The sequence below is a fragment of the Dermochelys coriacea genome, chromosome 7 (genome assembly GCF_009764565.3).
Source record: "Dermochelys coriacea isolate rDerCor1 chromosome 7, rDerCor1.pri.v4, whole genome shotgun sequence".
In the NCBI taxonomy this organism is placed as follows: domain Eukaryota; kingdom Metazoa; phylum Chordata; order Testudines; family Dermochelyidae; genus Dermochelys; species Dermochelys coriacea.
Genome location: NC_050074.1, coordinates 103,753,235 through 103,770,483, shown reverse-complemented (window position 1 = coordinate 103,770,483; position 17,249 = coordinate 103,753,235). Strand labels below are relative to the sequence as shown.

General features: G+C 41.5%; 1 protein-coding gene across 1 annotated transcript in view; it reads left to right on the top strand.

Annotated features, from left to right (window-relative positions):
• DOCK1 (dedicator of cytokinesis 1) overlaps positions 1-17,249 on the top strand; it is a 578,721-nt gene that overhangs the window by 87,643 nt on the left and 473,829 nt on the right. The window contains 7 exon segments of the mRNA XM_038408546.2: positions 639-764; positions 2,535-2,659; positions 3,035-3,133; positions 4,804-4,876; positions 11,269-11,372; positions 12,028-12,211; positions 16,003-16,100. Coding sequence (XP_038264474.1) covers positions 639-764; positions 2,535-2,659; positions 3,035-3,133; positions 4,804-4,876; positions 11,269-11,372; positions 12,028-12,211; positions 16,003-16,100 — 809 coding nt within the window.

Genomic DNA, 17,249 nt, shown 5'->3' with positions numbered 1-17,249 from the left:
CCTATCATTGCCATCTATTAACATGCAATAGACAACAAACTGCTAATGCATTGCATTACACTCTCCAGAGAAAAAATAAACTAGGGCCCTAATTCTGGTACTGTGTGTGTGTCTGCATGTGTGAGAGTGTGCAGAGCTGCACCTACGCAGAACCCCATTGACTTTGTGTGGGCACAGAGGTCTGCCTGCCCTTGCGCACGCAGTTGTGGAATTGTGGCCTAAAATACTATATCCTCCTTTAGGAATCTCCTACAAGGTATTGTGTCAGCTACATGAGCCGCATCCATTATGTCTCTCTCTCTCTCTCTCTCTCTCTCTCTCTCTCTCTCTCTCTCTCACACACACACACACACACACACACACACACACGATTTCTAGCTTTTCTATTGGTTTGTATTGTTTGCCTTAAAATCTGTTCTAATCTGATATACCCAATGCGTTCTAGATGTGATAGTTGTAGTTCTGTTTCAAAGGTTTTCTTAAATAATTATTTCTAAGCTAGTGTTGCAAAATGCAAATGCTTTGGGGGCAAGGCTTAGTAACTTTTATGTGCATTGTCTTTTGAAGTTCATAAGACTCTTTTTCTGTTTGTTTAAAAAATTAGAAAATATGTCTAATAATTACATTTTATGCTTCAGGTTTATGGGTGACTTTGAAACTTCTTCCAGGAGATATTCATCAGATTAGGAAAGAGTTTCCTCACTTGGTGGATAGGTCCACAGCTGTGGCTCGGAAAATGGGGTTTCCTGAGATTATTATGCCCGGTAGGTGTCAATAATTGCATTAGGATATTAAGAGGAAAATTGGGCATGCTGCTAAAGTTCATGCTTTTTAGGGCAGTAAATTGATACATTACCACAAATAATACAATATAACTGTCTGAATCAAATCCATGAAATAACTAATATTTTGGTACATAATTTTTTTTTTCAGTTTATATTAAGTGCCTCAAAAAAATGTATATTGATGATTTAGTCGCAAAGTGAGAGACATTATGGAGTAGCCATACTCAGACAATAGAGCATCTAGTTTTAGTTTCAAGTCACATACACCTGAGTGGTGTTGATTGCTGTGTTACCAGTGAATCTGTGAAGCAATTTATATAGTTTCAAAAGGGGCAGCTTAAACTACATGTACAAATGGATTACATGTTTAGTTCACGTACTTGAATGCGATAATGAGTAATTGTATTCAAACGGTTCGGGTGACTGTTATATATACCAAATATTGCTTTATTTCTTAAGTCACCCGTTAAATGTGTCTGTGTATCTGGAAGTTTGGAAATTATGATTTTAAAAAAAAGACCAATTTGAGGAAAAAGCATTACTTTATTGTTTTGTTTTATAAAAGATGCCCTCTTCATGTGTCTTGGGGCATGTGTAGAAAATTTTGAAAACAGATATTTGCTGCTTGTTTATGAAGGAAAAGAACACTCCCTAAAATAAGAGGACTGTCCCTGCCCCTTCTTAAGCAAATGACCGAGGAAAAGAAAGGAAAAGACAGCCAGAGTTACCTGTCTCTATGCATGTGTGTTTCACTTGTTTCATTTTCATGATACCTTTTAAATAAGAATATTTGTAAGACAGTTTGCTATATATAAGGCATCAAATTAAACACTTTCATCCATGGAAAATTTAAATTAAAAAACATTACGTCACCTGCAGTTCTACCTTTCTAGTCCACACAAACTGAATTAAAATTAGGTTTGAAAAAGGGAAAACCAAGGAAATAAAAGCATGTTGAAACATTTCACGTTATTGTAATATGTCATCTTAAATAACTACAATTATTGGATTTATTTTCTGTTCTGTTTAGTTTCTTGCACTACTCTCACCTCCACTACTGTGGTAGATTGGGGTTTTAAAAAATCTTGCTAACAAAGATTTGGGGGTATGTTTTCTCAGGGTATGTCTTCACTACCCGCCAGATCGGCGGGCAGCAATTGATCCAGCGGGGATGGATTTATCTCGTCTAGTCTAGACGCAATAAATTGATCCCCGAGCGCTCTCCCATCGACTCCTGTACTCCAGCGCCACGAGAGGCGCAGGCAGAGTCGACGGGGGAGTGGCAGCAGTCGACTCACCGCGGTGGAGACACCACGGTAAGTCGATCTAAGTACATCAACTTCAGCTACTTTATTCATGTACCTGAAGTTGTGTAACTTAGATCGATTTCCTTCCTCTTCTTCCGGCCCTCCCTCCGCCCCCCCCCCCCCCCCCAGGTGTAGACCAGGGCTTAGCCTCAACCCAAACATAGTTAAATACACATGTTCTGTTAACATTACCACTGGTCATGCTTTCTTAATACAGTGTCTTCAGTATGAGTTGTAGGTGAACATATTGTTGTAAGACACTAGTCAGTGGTACTCCTCAATACTGTGTGTTTAAAATTTAAGGATGTAGATTATTTTGCCTAACAAATGTTCCTTTAAAGTTTTTTATTATGGTTTTATATTTCACTGTTCTATGCAGAACTGCACACTGTGAAAATTACTATGAACGTTGTGAGTTCAATATTTTTTTTTGTCCTGCCAGGTGACGTTCGCAATGATATCTATGTAACATTAGTTCAAGGAGATTTTGACAAAGGCAGCAAAACAACAGCAAAGAATGTAGAAGTTACAATATCCGTTTATGACGAAGATGGCAAAAGATTGGAGGTATTTCTATTGGAAAATGTAATCTCTGAAATATTTCAGTATATTTATCCAAATTTTTCTATCAACATCTTTGTTATTTGTAAAAATTTGAGGGCACTTTATTTTTTTTTAAAAAAAGAATGCCTTGCCCAAGTTCTCACCCAAAAGATAAAGACTCTAGTTTGTCATTTGTGACAAGTAAATAAATATTGTGGTATCATTGCATACAATTTGATTGAAATTAACTAGGGATGAATTTAGAGCATAAGACCTCTTTTATTCTAACCTACCTACTGGATCCTCTCTTTCACTATTGAATGACAATGTTGGTTAGTTTGTTCTCTGTTGGATGGGTATGTATGTGTGGGTAAATGTTTTTATTCCTTGTCTTTCAAGAGTGTGATTTTTCCTGGGGCTGGTGATGATGCTATCTCGGAATACAAGTCAGTGATCTATTACCAAGTGAAGCAGCCTCGCTGGTTTGAGACTGTCAAGGTACAGATGATGATAAAATAATTTTCCTCATAATGGGTTAATTTAAAATAAAATGAGAATAGTTTTTAATAATAAATCTTTAAGAACAAAATTGAAGGGAATTAATGTGGTCAATTGTAGGAAGGATAAAAGGATCAGCTAAGCAAAAGCCTTTCAAGGTTGCTAAGGAACATTGGCATTGAATAGAGTGTAAATTACTCTTCCATCTTTGTGGTCAAAATAGATTTTTCACAGGGATATTCTACCATCTATTTAAGATAACTTTCTTTTGGAAACAACAGTACAAAGAAATCATGGTAAACATACATTATAGTGACTTACTCATGAGTATATTGGGATGCTGGGTTTACTGATGCATTATGCTAATGATGCTAAATTAGCACCATAGTAACAACTCCCCAAGCTAGGTGCCAAAGATTTAATATTAAAAATGAGGCTGGGGTAGCCTTCTGAAAGACACATGTTGGCTGTTATTGCTGGAAAGAATATGAATTGAAAGGAGACTTGGCTAATTTTTTTTCATTCTCAATATTCTTTCCAAAAAAGAAGGCTTTCTCATTGCAGTTGCAGCCAGGAGTTAGCTGCTGTGGGAATTAAGTGCATCTACACTGCAACCCCTCTTCACCCCCCTGCAGCAGTGAGTCTCAGAGCCCAGGTCAAATGATTAGGGCTTGTGAGGCTTGAACTACAGGGCTAAAAATCGCAGCATAGATATTCCTGCTTGGGCTGGGGTCAAGGCTCTGAGATGCTCCCTGCCTTGCTGGGTCTCAGAGCCCGAGCTCCAGCCTGAGTGAGAACTAATTTTAGTCCTGTAGAGTGAGCCCTGCGAGCCCGAGTCAGTTAACCTGGGCTATGAGACTCACTACTGCTTTTTTTTTTTTTGTATAGTCGTACCCACAGAAAACGGTTGTGGTGAGGCAGAATGAATTGCAGACATGTAGATCAGCAAAATGCAGTCCAAATTTAAATATGCTTAAGAAAATAGGACTACTCTAATTGAATACCGAGGGGAGAAATATATAGACTTGTGATTTTGTTCAAATATTTATTTATTTATTTAATGCATCACCCTAGGTGTGTGTGGATCAGAGAGAGAGACTGGTGTAGAAAGTTATGTAGTTATAGTGTAAATGTCAGGGGTCTTATTAGTTGAGGTAAAAGGAACTGAGAACGTTGGAGAGGTAAAGAATACAATGTCTGTTGATGATGTGAATATGTCCATAGAACTGAAGGGCTCTATGTAAGCTCTGTGTAAAGGCTCTGCCCTGAAGAGCAATGTAGAAGAGGCTGCTTCAGATATTGGTGGGGGGTGAGGATTGCTGGGTTTTGTTGTCCCTTGTGTAGCTTGCCTGCTTGTCCCATAAGGTCATGTGATGGGGAACTTAGTAGGCGTGGCTCTCTCCCAATCTCCTAATGGCTGAGGGAATGGAGATTTCTTCCAAGGGAGCTAGGGCCTTTAAAGGCCTTTCATGGGAAAGTCATGCTGGTCCTTAAATACCTCGTTTGGAAAGAGCCAAGCAAATTATTAGAAATGCAAGAAAGCTAAAATTACATTACTCTCTCTGAAAATGCAGAAAATATATTTGAAGAACCTCTGTGAAAGTCTGGTATTGGTAAAAACTGTCTGAAGTCATGGGTCTTATTTCTCTCTCCTGTTTTAATTTGTGAAGGTGGCAATTCCTATTGAAGATGTGAACCGCAGTCATTTAAGGTTTACATTCCGTCACAGATCATCACAGGACTGTGAGTATTTCAGTCTTTCCCCTGGTGCACCTGTCAATTCCTGGTGCCTGCATCTGCTGTAATGGAGAGATTGTTTCTGGCTTTTCATGTGGGGATGAGGTGCTTCTACTACTATTACTACTATTTATTTATTCTCCTAGCACCTAGGAGCTCCATTGTACTAGGTGCTGTACAACTTGTCCTTTTTCCTCTGTTTCTTCTTCCTCTCCCGATAGCCTTCATGCCCTCTTCCTTCTTTCCTATAAACTTTCTGCCCAAGTCACCAAATGAGAGATCCAGTAAATAAATCAAGTGCCAGCTTTGCCTTAAGCAAGAGGCCCATGGGTGGGTAGGTAGGTAGGTGGGTAAGTAGAAGGTGAGGATCCTCCTGTTTCAGATGAGAAAAATGGAGACAGGGAATTTGACTTGGTTGGGACACACTGTGGTCTTGTGTACATAAGGCAGTTTAGACCTGGGTTCTAATCCTGGTTCTGATACAGACCTGCTGTTTGTTTTCAAATTATGGTTTGGATATGCAAGCTATTTGCCTTTCTGTAGCTCCCACTGATCTTCCTTTAAAATCATTAGCAGTTTAGCCATACTCTGAGCCCTCCAGAATGATGCCTTGTGAGTAAGCATTTTCCATATGTTAGCAATTGCTGTTCTAGTAATAGAAGAAGGATTTACTTAGACTGTGACAGTATTCATTTGATATAGGTATTATCTATGATTGTCTTGGATAATATGTTACACTGCATGCGGCATACCGGGGGCGCAGAACTCCCTGGCAGACATGCTTAGCTGGACCCGGTACCTCAATCACGAGTGGGAGTTCCACAACCCCACTTTCAGTTGCATCTTCCATGCTTGGGACACCCCTTGCTGGGACCTTTTCACCACTTGTGAAAACTGCAAGTTACTCCTTTACTGCTCAAAGGGTGCCAGGGGCTACGATTCCCAGGGTGATGCTTGTCTCCTTCCGTGTCAAAGTCGTCTCTGATACGCCTTTCCCTCCATTCCCCTTCTCCTCCAAATTCTGCGCAAGATCTGTTGCGACCGAGCCAGGGTCCTCCTAGTATCTACTCAGACTCTCAGCCTGCCCCTGCAATCTGTCTCCCTGATCTGCCAGACATTCTTCCCAAGACCAGGGCAGAGTCCGACATCGCAGCCCAGCCCCGCTTTGGATGGGGATCGCATGTAGACAATGCCTGCTTGGCACCAGTGTAGCACATACTTATGCATAGCAGATGAGATTCCACACGGGTTTACTATGCAGTAAAGTGGAAGTGTTTCATGTCTTGGGTGCAACGCCACTGTCTCCCCCTCAAAGATGTCTCTGTCCCCCTTATCCTGGCCTACCTCTTAAAACTTAAGACCTCAGGCTTCGGCCTTAGCTCTGTCTGGGACCACCTGGCAGCTCTTAGTGCTTTCCTCCCACCAGTGGAAAGATACTTAGTGTTGACTCACCCTATCATTGCCCGATTTCATGAAGGGCAGACGAACAGCTTTCTACCAGTCCTTAAACCTGCCCCTCCTTGGGACCTCAATCTTGTGCTCTCTGCCCTCACCAAACCTCCCTTCATAGAATCATAGAATCATAGAATCATAGAATATCAGGGTTGGAAGGGACCCCAGAAGGTCATCTAGTCCAACCCCCTGCTCAAAGCAGGACCAAGTCCCAGTTAAATCATCCCAGCTAGGGCTTTGTCAAGCCTGACCTTAAAAACCTCTAAGGAAGGAGATTCTACCACCTCCCTAGGTAACGCATTCCAGTGTTTCACCACCCTCTTAGTGAAAAAGTTTTTCCTAATATCCAATCTAAACCTCCCCCATTGCAACTTGAGACCATTACTCCTCGTTCTGTCATCTGCTACCATTGAGAACAGTCTAGAGCCATCCTCTTTGAAACCCCCTTTCAGGTAGTTGAAAGCAGCTATCAAATCCCCCCTCATTCTTCTCTTCTGCAGACTAAACAATCCCAGCTCCCTCAGCCTCTCCTCATAAGTCATGTGCTCTAGACCCCTAATCATTTTCGTTGCCCTTCGTTGTACTCTTTCCAATTTATCCACATCCTTCCTGTAGTGTGGGGCCCAAAACTGGACACAGTACTCCAGATGAGGCCTCACCAGTGTCGAATAGAGGGGAACGATCACGTCCCTCGATCTGCTCGCTATGCCCCTACTTATACAACCCAAAATGCCATTGGCCTTCTTGGCAACAAGGGCACACTGCTGACTCATATCCAGCTTCTCGTCCACTGTCACCCCTAGGTCCTTTTCCGCAGAACTGCTGCCGAGCCATTCGGTCCCTAGTCTGTAGCGGTGCATTGGATTCTTCCATCCTAAGTGCAGGACCCTGCATTTATCCTTATTGAACCTCATTAGATTTCTTTTGGCCCAATCCTCCAATTTGTCTAGGTCCTTCTGTATCCTATCCCTCCCCTCCAGCGTATCTACCACTCCTCCCAGTTTAGTATCATCCGCAAATTTGCTGAGAGTGCAATCCACACCATCCTCCAGATCATTTATGAAGATATTGAACAAAACGGGCCCCAGGACCGACCCCTGGGGCACTCCACTTGACACCGGCTGCCAACTAGACATGGAGCCATTGATCACTACCCGTTGAGCCCGACAATCTAGCCAGCTTTCTACCCACCTTATAGTACTATACTTATAGTATAGTATACTTATACTATAGTATACTATAGTATACTATAAGTATACTATAGTATACTTATAGTATAGTATAGTATATACTACCCACCTGGCCATGTGCTCCCCCTCACACTTACCCATGAAAGTCATCTTCCTTGTGGCCATCACTTCCGCTAGGTGTGTCAGAGACTTGGCGGCCACGATGGCTGACAGCCCCCCATCCCCGCCCCCATATATGGTCTTTCGTAAGGACAAAGTCTCATTACACCTTCTCCCTAAGTTTTTCTTGAAAGTCGTCTCTGAATTCTGCCTCAGCCAGTCTATCCATCTTCCGGTCTTCCATCCTAAACTGCATGCCACTCCCGCGCACAGGACTCTGCACTCTTGGGTCATCTGCTGTGCACTCGCGTTCTACCTAGACAGAAACCTGTGCCTTTCTCTCCACACCTTCTCATAGCCACTGCTGAGCGGTTGAGGAGCCTGGCCTTCTCCTCACAGCGTATATCCAAGTGGATCACAGAGTGCTATGCACAGTTCAATGCCACACTGCCCGGCAGATTTATGGCCCACTCCATGAGGATATAAGCAACCATCTCTGCCCCTCTGGTGGACGTCCCCTAGCACAATATCTGCTGAGTGGCAACCTGGCCGCTCTCTACGTACCTTCACCACCCGCTATGCCATCGGCCAAGGGGCAGCCGAAGATGTGACTGTGGGCCATGCCATCCTGCAGATGGGCAATACCTCTCACATTCTGGCACGCACCTCCAAGCTGATCACTCCTTGATACTCAAACGTGTTTGGAATACATTTAGGGACCTTCACTCAAAGAAGAAGAGGTTACTTACCTGTAACTGGAGGTTCTTCGAGATGTGTGGTCTCTATTTGTATTCCAATACCCATCCACCATCCCCTGTGCTGTGCACGGCCCTATTCACCAGTAAGAGGGTGACTGCGTGTGCGTCGGCTCGCATGGCTTCTTATAACCTCTCCTGGAACACGAGGCAACGGATGCTGGGGTCAACGGATGCTGCTGCTGAAAACCTTCTGGCTTCAGTGAATGGTGCACATGCACACCTGTGTTGGGAATACAAATAGGGACCGTGCATCTCGAAGAATCTCCAGTTGCAGGTAAGTAACCTCCTCATCTGTACTGCAGTGTAATTATGTGACAGGCTTTCATTAAGGATGCTTATGTGTGGGCTGCTTTGGGTCAAGGACCATCTTTTTGTTCTGTGTTGGTATAGGGACTAGCATAATGGGTCCTGGGTCATAAGTAGGGCTCCTGGGTGCTCCGGTAATACAAATAATAAGTAGTAGTAATAAACTAACTGACAAAATATCATCATTCCAGGTATAAGAGATACCGACTTGTTGCTTTGTCAAACAGTAATTTTGGGATTTGTATAAAAATGTAGGTCAAGACTTTAAAACGTTGGTACTTTAATTTAGCCTTTTAAATCCATAAGCAGCCTGACTTTCAGAAGTACTGAGCGCCCAGCAGCTCCCAAAGATGTCAGTTTTAGGCACCTGTGTTTGAAAATCTTTATTTTACTATCTAGCTTGTGTCATATGTATCGAGGACTGCATCCTTATTCAATTTCTTAGCCCTTTTCCTGCATATGGGAACCCTTATCACTGTCAGGCCATTTCTAAATGATCTTTCATAGAATCATAGAATATCAGGGTTGGAAGGGACCCCAGAAGGTCATCTAGTCCAACCCCCTGCTCAAAGCAGGACCAAGTCCCAGTTAAATCATCCCAGCCAGGGCTTTGTCAAGCCTGACCTTAAAAACCTCTAAGGAAGGAGATTCTACCACCTCCCTAGGTAACGCATTCCAGTGTTTCACCACCCTCTTAGTGAAAAAGTTTTTCCTAATATCCAATCTAAACCTCCCCCATTGCAACTTGAGACCATTACTCCTCGTTCTGTCATCTGCTACCATTGAGAACAGTCTAGAGCCATCCTCTTTGAAACCCCCTTTCAGGTAGTTGAAAGCAGCTATCAAATCCCCCCTCATTCTTCTCTTCTGCAGACTAAACAATCCCAGCTCCCTCAGCCTCTCCTCATAAGTCATGTGCTCTAGACCCCTAATCATTTTCGTTGCCCTTCGTTGTACTCTTTCCAATTTATCCACATCCTTCCTGTAGTGTGGGGCCCAAAACTGGACACAGTACTCCAGATGAGGCCTCACCAGTGTCGAATAGAGGGGAACGATCACGTCCCTCGATCTGCTCGCTATGCCCCTACTTATACATCCCAAAATGCCATTGGCCTTCTTGGCAACAAGGGCACACTGCTGACTCATATCCAGCTTCTCGTCCACTGTCACCCCTAGGTCCTTTTCCGCAGAACTGCTGCCGAGCCATTCGGTCTCTAGTCTGTAGCGGTGCTTTGGATTCTTCCATCCTAAGTGCAGGACCCTGCACTTATCCTTATTGAACCTCATTAGATTTCTTTTGGCCCAATCCTCCAATTTGTCTAGGTCCTTCTGTATCCTATCCCTCCCCTCCAGCGTATCTACCACTCCTCCCAGTTTAGTATCATCCGCAAATTTGCTGAGAGTGCAATCCACACCATCCTCCAGATCATTTATGAAGATATTGAACAAAACGGGCCCCAGGACCGACCCCTGGGGCACTCCACTTGACACCGGCTGCCAACTAGACATGGAGCCATTGATCACTACCCGTTGAGCCCGACAATCTAGCCAGCTTTCTACCCACCTTATAGTGCATTCATCCAGCCCATACTTCCTTAACTTGCTGACAAGAATGCTGTGGGAGACCGTGTCAAAAGCTTTGCTAAAGTCAAGAAACAATACATCCACTGCTTTCCCTTCATCCACAGAACCAGTAATCTCATCATAAAAGGCGATTAGATTAGTCAGACATGACCTTCCCTTGGTGAATCCATGCTGACTGTTCCTGATCACTTTCCTCTCCTCTAAGTGCTTCAGGATTGATTCTTTGAGGACCTGCTCCATGATTTTTCCAGGGACTGAGGTGAGGCTGACTGGCCTGTAGTTCCCAGGATCCTCCTTCTTCCCTTTTTTAAAGATGGGCACTACATTAGCCTTTTTCCAGTCATCCGGGACTTCCCCCGTTCGCCACGAGTTTTCAAAGATAATGGCCAAGGGCTCTGCAATCACAGCCGCCAATTCCTTCAGCACTCTCGGATGCAATTCGTCCGGCCCCATGGACTTGTGCACGTCCAGCTTTTCTAAATAGTCCCTAACCACCTCTATCTCTACAGAGGGCTGGCCATCTCTTCCCCATTTTGTGTTGCCCAGCACAGCAGTCTGGGAGCTGACCTTGTTAGTGAAAACAGAGGCAAAAAAAGCATTGAGTACATTAGCTTTTTCCACATCCTCTGTCACTAGCTTGCCTCCCTCATTCAGTAAGGGGCCCACACTTTCCTTGGCTTTCTTCTTGTTGCCAACATACCTGAAGAAACCCTTCTTGTTACTCTTGACATCTCTTGCTAGCTGCAGCTCCAGGTGCGATTTGGCCCTCCTGATATCTTTCCTACATGCCCGAGCAATATTTTTATACTCTTCCCTGGTCATATGTCCAACCTTCCACTTCTTGTAAGCTTCTTTTTTATGTTTAAGATCCGCTAGGATTTCACCATTAAGCCAAGCTGGTCGCCTGCCATATTTACTATTATTATTTATCTTTCCTTGAGGTATTGGAGTAGTGTCTCTGTCAATATCAATTACTTAAACTACTCTATGTGTCTTATTTTTTTAACAGCCAAAGATAAGTCAGAGAAAATATTTGCTTTAGCATTTGTGAAGCTGATGAGATATGATGGAACAACTTTAAGGGATGGAGAGCATGATCTTATAGTGTACAAGGTATAATTTTAAAGATATTTGCTTCAGTCCTTGCACAGATTTGGTTACTGTGAAAGCTTCACTTTATGGAATCTACTACACATCAGTCTAGTTGTAAGTACATGCAAAATACTGTATTAAAAGAACATTGTTAGCAGAGTCAAGCAGTAGAAACGTTAAAGATATGGGAGGTAATGGAGGTTCATTTCTGTATGGCTCCTTCAGAATGATGCCCAGAGGGCTCAGCAGGACCCAATAGCATGTACCGTACAATTGGGATATTCAGAAAATTGAGGGACAGGTCTTGAACAAGTTGTACTGTATATGCGGAAATGGTGATTTTGTAAGGCTTGTAATTTGGCTGCATATGGATGGATTTTCATGGGAAAGTAAAAAAAAAAAAAAAAAAGCACGCCTTTGGCCATGTGAAATTTCACATTCCTGCTCCAAACTTTGTAGGTGCTAGATCTGGTTAGGACTTTTTAAAAAAACAAAAGAACTTTAACCTGAAATTTCTCTAAAACTGCAACAAACGTTAAGTACACCGACCGTAAATAGTTACATAGAGATTTAGGATAAATATCTTTATTCCTGTTTGAGAATATACTATATAACTTTGTTCTTTATTATTTTTATTATTTATCATGTTGTATTTTGATTAAAAAAAATCTTGCAGGCAGAAGCAAAGAAGTTGGAGGATGCCTCAACGTATTTAAGCTTGCCGTCCACTAAAATAGAATTGGAAGAAAAAGGGCACGCCACAACTGGGAAGAGCATGCAAAGCCTTGGAAGTTGCACCATCAGCAAAGATTCTTTCCAGATTTCTACTCTTGTTTGTTCAACAAAACTCACTCAGAATGGTGAGTTAATAGAAGAAATATCTTTCCACCCCACGTATCCCCTTAACTTCCTCTATTTATCAGTGGGGAGGGAATGTAGTATTGTTTTATTTTATTCTGCTTGTGAAGGGATTTGATTGACAGCCCTGGCAAATGAAGTTCTGTCTAAACACAGCACAAGTACAGTATGAGAATTGGCAGTATAGCATCCAAACCTTGCTCGCCTATATGCTTTAGTCCAGCTGTGCCTAGGGATGAGAAAACACTTCTACGTCTATTTAAGCCAAGGTCCTTCTGGGTGTAAAACAGGGCACCATAGGCTTTATCTAAAACTTTACAGTTTCTAGCATGGGTGCAAACAGGTGTGTGGGAGTGGATAATGGAACACATACCTAGTATCGCTTCAAAGTGCCTCTCTGTATAGAAGAGCTGGTAAGGAGGGTGGTGGAATGGCTGTGGTCCCCAATGAGCTGCCTTATATGATTTTCATTGTGTGTGCAGGGTTCTTCAAGTAACAAGTTCCACCCTCTTTTTGTGTCTGGCACAGAGACCAGAGCAGGGATGGATAGAAGGGTCTGGGAGGGAGGAGGAACTTGCCAAGCCTCACCTTCTCTGTAGAATGTGCCCCATGGTTGGAGTTTAAGGATTGGGCATGGAGTGGTAGAAATGTGGTTAGTATCATAGTATCTCCTCTAAACCCTTCAGCCTCAGACTTGCTTTTCATGCTCCTTTGGCAGCCTCTGGTATAGTCACTGATACAGCTCACAGGTCATTGAAGCAGCTGACCCTCTTCTCCAGCCAGCTTTTTTGTTTTCACTCTGTTCCCATGGAGTGATCAGCCTCCTTCCTTGCTTCTAGACTAGTGGATAGGATTCAGGATATGGGGTAGGGGAGGTCATCTGGGGGTGATCTTGGAAAAGGAGATAGTCATTATAGGAGTCACCGGGGGAGAGGGATCAGGTAGTACTTGGAGGCTGGCTATTTTAGAGTGGTGGGACCCCAGACTTTGGAGCCCAGAAAGAACCTATCCTAGAGGGGTCTAGCCTAATGAACACAAGTCCTCTGCGATATCTAATTTCTCTGTCCTCTCTTTCAAAAATTAGGTTGCATCTGTGCCTTAGAGATAGTTTAACTTAATTGACAGTTCATATGCATAGTATTTTGGAATACTTCAATATCGAATTTACACAGGTTAATTAAAACTTTCAGTGGAATTACCACCATGAATGACTGTGTTGATCTGTACCCCTTTCACTAGTATTTTACATAAGTGGTTATAAATACACATATTGTGTAAAGCGTACAATACTGAGTGATGTGTTACTGCCAGCAACCATTAAGATTGTCCTGTAAATATATTCTTTATTCAGTTTCCTATCCAACTAGAAAAATCACAGGTCTGATATGACTTCGTAGTCACCTCACAATTATACTGCAGTACTTTGTGACATCTCTGAAACACATTCCTGTTTGTTTTATATTCAAAGCGCATAAGATTCACTGCAGTCAACCAATTTTATGGCATAAGGAGATACTTAGCAATAATTCTAATTGCAACCCAAATATATGATAACATCCTAATGATAACACAGTAATTTTATAGTTTCATAAAACATAGCTCACAGAATCCAATATAGAGGGTCGCACTGCTGGACACATTATTGTAGTTTGTGATTAATGATGTTTGTTACAGTTTTTCTTATGTGTTTACTAATTAATGTTAGTAATATTCAGAAGTTTAGTCAATAAGTTAATGGGACTTTCATGGAGTAAATATAGTGAATACTAAGACTGAGAGAACAGTTTTGAAATTCAGCTTTTATACCTCCCATATGTCAATTAATCATGATATGTCTGGTTTTGTTTTTGCATTGCATTCTATATTCCATATTGGTGTATTCTGATACACATGTTTGACAACATGCTCTTTTGGAATTCCATTCCTTCAGCGACAGTGCCTCTCAGATGTAGTTTGTCTATCAACTCTTGAATTAGCAAGCTCTTACCTAGTCAGATAAAACTTGTCTATTTCTGAAAAAATATTAATTCAGTTGCTAAAGCAAGTCCCTAAAACCCCATTCTTGATTTTTTTGGAGATTATATTTTATTGCCAGTTGAATTAATAATACTTTTCACTTACTACTGTCCTACTTTGGGAAATGTATCTCTTAAGGGGTAGTCTTCTTTAGCTTGCACTTTCCAGATGAAAGGTTTTTTTCCCCCATTCCTCTCCTTCCCCATCACTTTAATCTGTTTCAGCCAAATCAGTGTCTCTTTCACCTTCAACTTATAAATGTATCTCCTTCATAGTGTTATGGCATTCACTTTAGAGAAGGTAATAGCCTTGAAACATTTGTTGATGCTCAAAAATTATACTACTCCACGTGTTGCTATTGGTTATTTAAGTATTCTGTAAACAAAACCCTATCTAGTAGGAGCTTGACCTTTTCCTTTGGAGGAATACTACTCAGAGGTACCATTTTTTTTAATAGTAAATTGCCATACTGTTGTATGGTTTAAAGAACTGATGCATTTATTATGTACATTAGTTAGTTATGTACTTTATTTTTTTCCATGGAATATCTAACATGTACATCTGCTGCATTCTCAAAATACATTGCTAGATCACCACTCCAGCTATTAGCCTTAAAAAATATTTTCTGCAGATTTTTTTATTTTAAAAGCCATAGAAGAATGCACCTTCAGCAGCTTCAAAGGCATGAGATCCAGACTGGTTGGAGGGGTAAGGAGTAAGGGTATAGCTCCTTTAGGGATTTCCCTTTCCCTTTTGATTGAGAGAGGGGATGGGGCTGTGGTGGAGTGGAGGAAGCAACACGTAAATTGATGGGCTGGCTAGCAGGGCTAAGCTAAGCCACTGACCCTTGTTCACCCTGGGGAGAGTATATGAGCCTCACTCACTGCTGGGTTAGAATAGAACCAGATTTTTTTTTTTTTTGGTCTGCTGTGGGCATTGCACTTTTCACCTTTATTAGGACTGGGAAGGAGTTTTGTCTTCACTGCTAGATTGGACAGGGCAGGAAGGGCTTTTACCTTATCCACTGCAGCTCAGGGACCTGGTGGAATGGGACAGAAGGTCCTGTTCAGGTTGTTACTATTTAGCAGGTGACAGGTGTATAGTGGCGTGATAAACTGGAGTTGAAAGTGGACTGAGGGGAAGGCATCCCATAAAGAAACTGGGAAATGGGGTTGGGAATCTTAATGTGAGGCACAGCAAGGAGATAACCTCCTTCCCCAGTTCTTTAACCCTCATACCAGGCTAGGGCAGTGAAGTTCCAGCAATGGGCTGAAGACCTGAAGGGAACTCTCGAACTTGTAGAAATGATTCTGGAAGAAAACCCCTGACCTGCACTGTATGAATTATTGTTTGATAGCTCCTGGATGAAACAAAGTGTTGAGATTTGCGAAACCAGCACTTTCTTAGCCTTCTTTCTAAAAGTACCTTTAGCAAATGTAACCACTTTTTTGAAAACGGCAGTGCTTTCATAATAGGAATCATAGCCTGTATGCTATAGAGCAAAGATGTTATAGTTATCCTTATCATAATTACTATTGATTTTTAATTTAAGTAAGTTTCCATGGATGACATTCTCAGAGTAAATGCACTTGAAAGTAGGAATATAGTCGTACTAGATTTCAGCAATGCAGATAAACAGTAGTGAAATATGTAAACAGCCAATAAAAATGACTAACTTGGAAGTGAAGTTTTTATTTATTATGAATATAGTCCTGGTATGTGAATCAGAGCATAACTCCTGCAGCACATCATAATTGAATGTTTTTCTCACTTACAGTGGATCTCTTGGGGCTTTTGAAATGGCGATCTAACACAAACTTGCTGCAGCAGAATTTGAGACAGCTGATGAAAGTTGATGGTGGTGAAGTGGTTAAGGTAAGAAACAAGTTAAATTTTTTAATGAATTTGATATTTTAATTTTTCTGTCCCTCTATTTTAGGTATTTATATGGCCCCCATTAATGTAGTATATGAGTGCCTCACAGTCTTTAATGTCTGAGTCCTCACAACACCGCTGAAAAGTAAGGAACTACTTTTTAATACAGATGTGTAATGCACAGGTTTTTAAAATATAGATATTTTGAATACTGCGGTAAACTTGCTTTCATATGCACATTTAAATGCCAAAAGGGATTTTTATTTAAACAGTACAATCAAAACTTCTTGAAATTATTGCTGAGGGAGAGTGCCTCAATCATTGTGAGGTAATAAAATGCATAGCAAAAGTTCAATTCTGTAAATAAATATTCAGTGCATTTTATTATGTTTGAATGTGGAGTGCAAGTACCACATTTCAGCAAGTGGTGCTAATATTTTTTTTAATTATATTTCCTGCTGAAGATGTAGCTGGGCCAAGTAATTTACATTTGCCAAGGCTATAAGGACATTGGGTGATTGTAGAGACCAGCGTAAAGACAGGGTTATTTGTGGAAAACAGTAGGCTTAGACTTTATTGAATACATTGTACTAAATCGAATACAATAATGTCAGCAGAAGTAATATATCAGGAGTAGATGAACCTTAAGGGCCTTTATGCTTCTATTAACCAAATTAAAATTCAAATAAAGTAAAAAAGCACTAATGAATGCTTCATCTTAAGGAAACTTCGCACAGCTGAGACCACAGTCATTGTTCTTTACTGAGTAAGGAAAAAATAGCCTCTTATGTAGGACTTTGCAGAGTGGCCTTGTTTATTACATTTTTTTCTTGTATTACTTGATAGCCATAGCTCAGTGCTGATGCTCACTGCCAACTAACGTTATTATGGGTAATTTTTGTTGTTCTCCAAATTACCTTGGAGAGTATACACCAGGCAAATACTTGCGTGCCCAGTGATTACAGAAAGATAACAGGTTTCAGAGTAGCAGCCGTGTTAGTCTGTATTCGCAAAAAGAAAAGGAGTACTTGTGGCACCTTAGAGACTAACAAATTTATTAGAGCATAAGCTTTCGTGAGCTACAGCTCACTTCATCGGATGCATTTGATGGAAAAAACAGAGGAGAGATTTATATACACACACACAGAG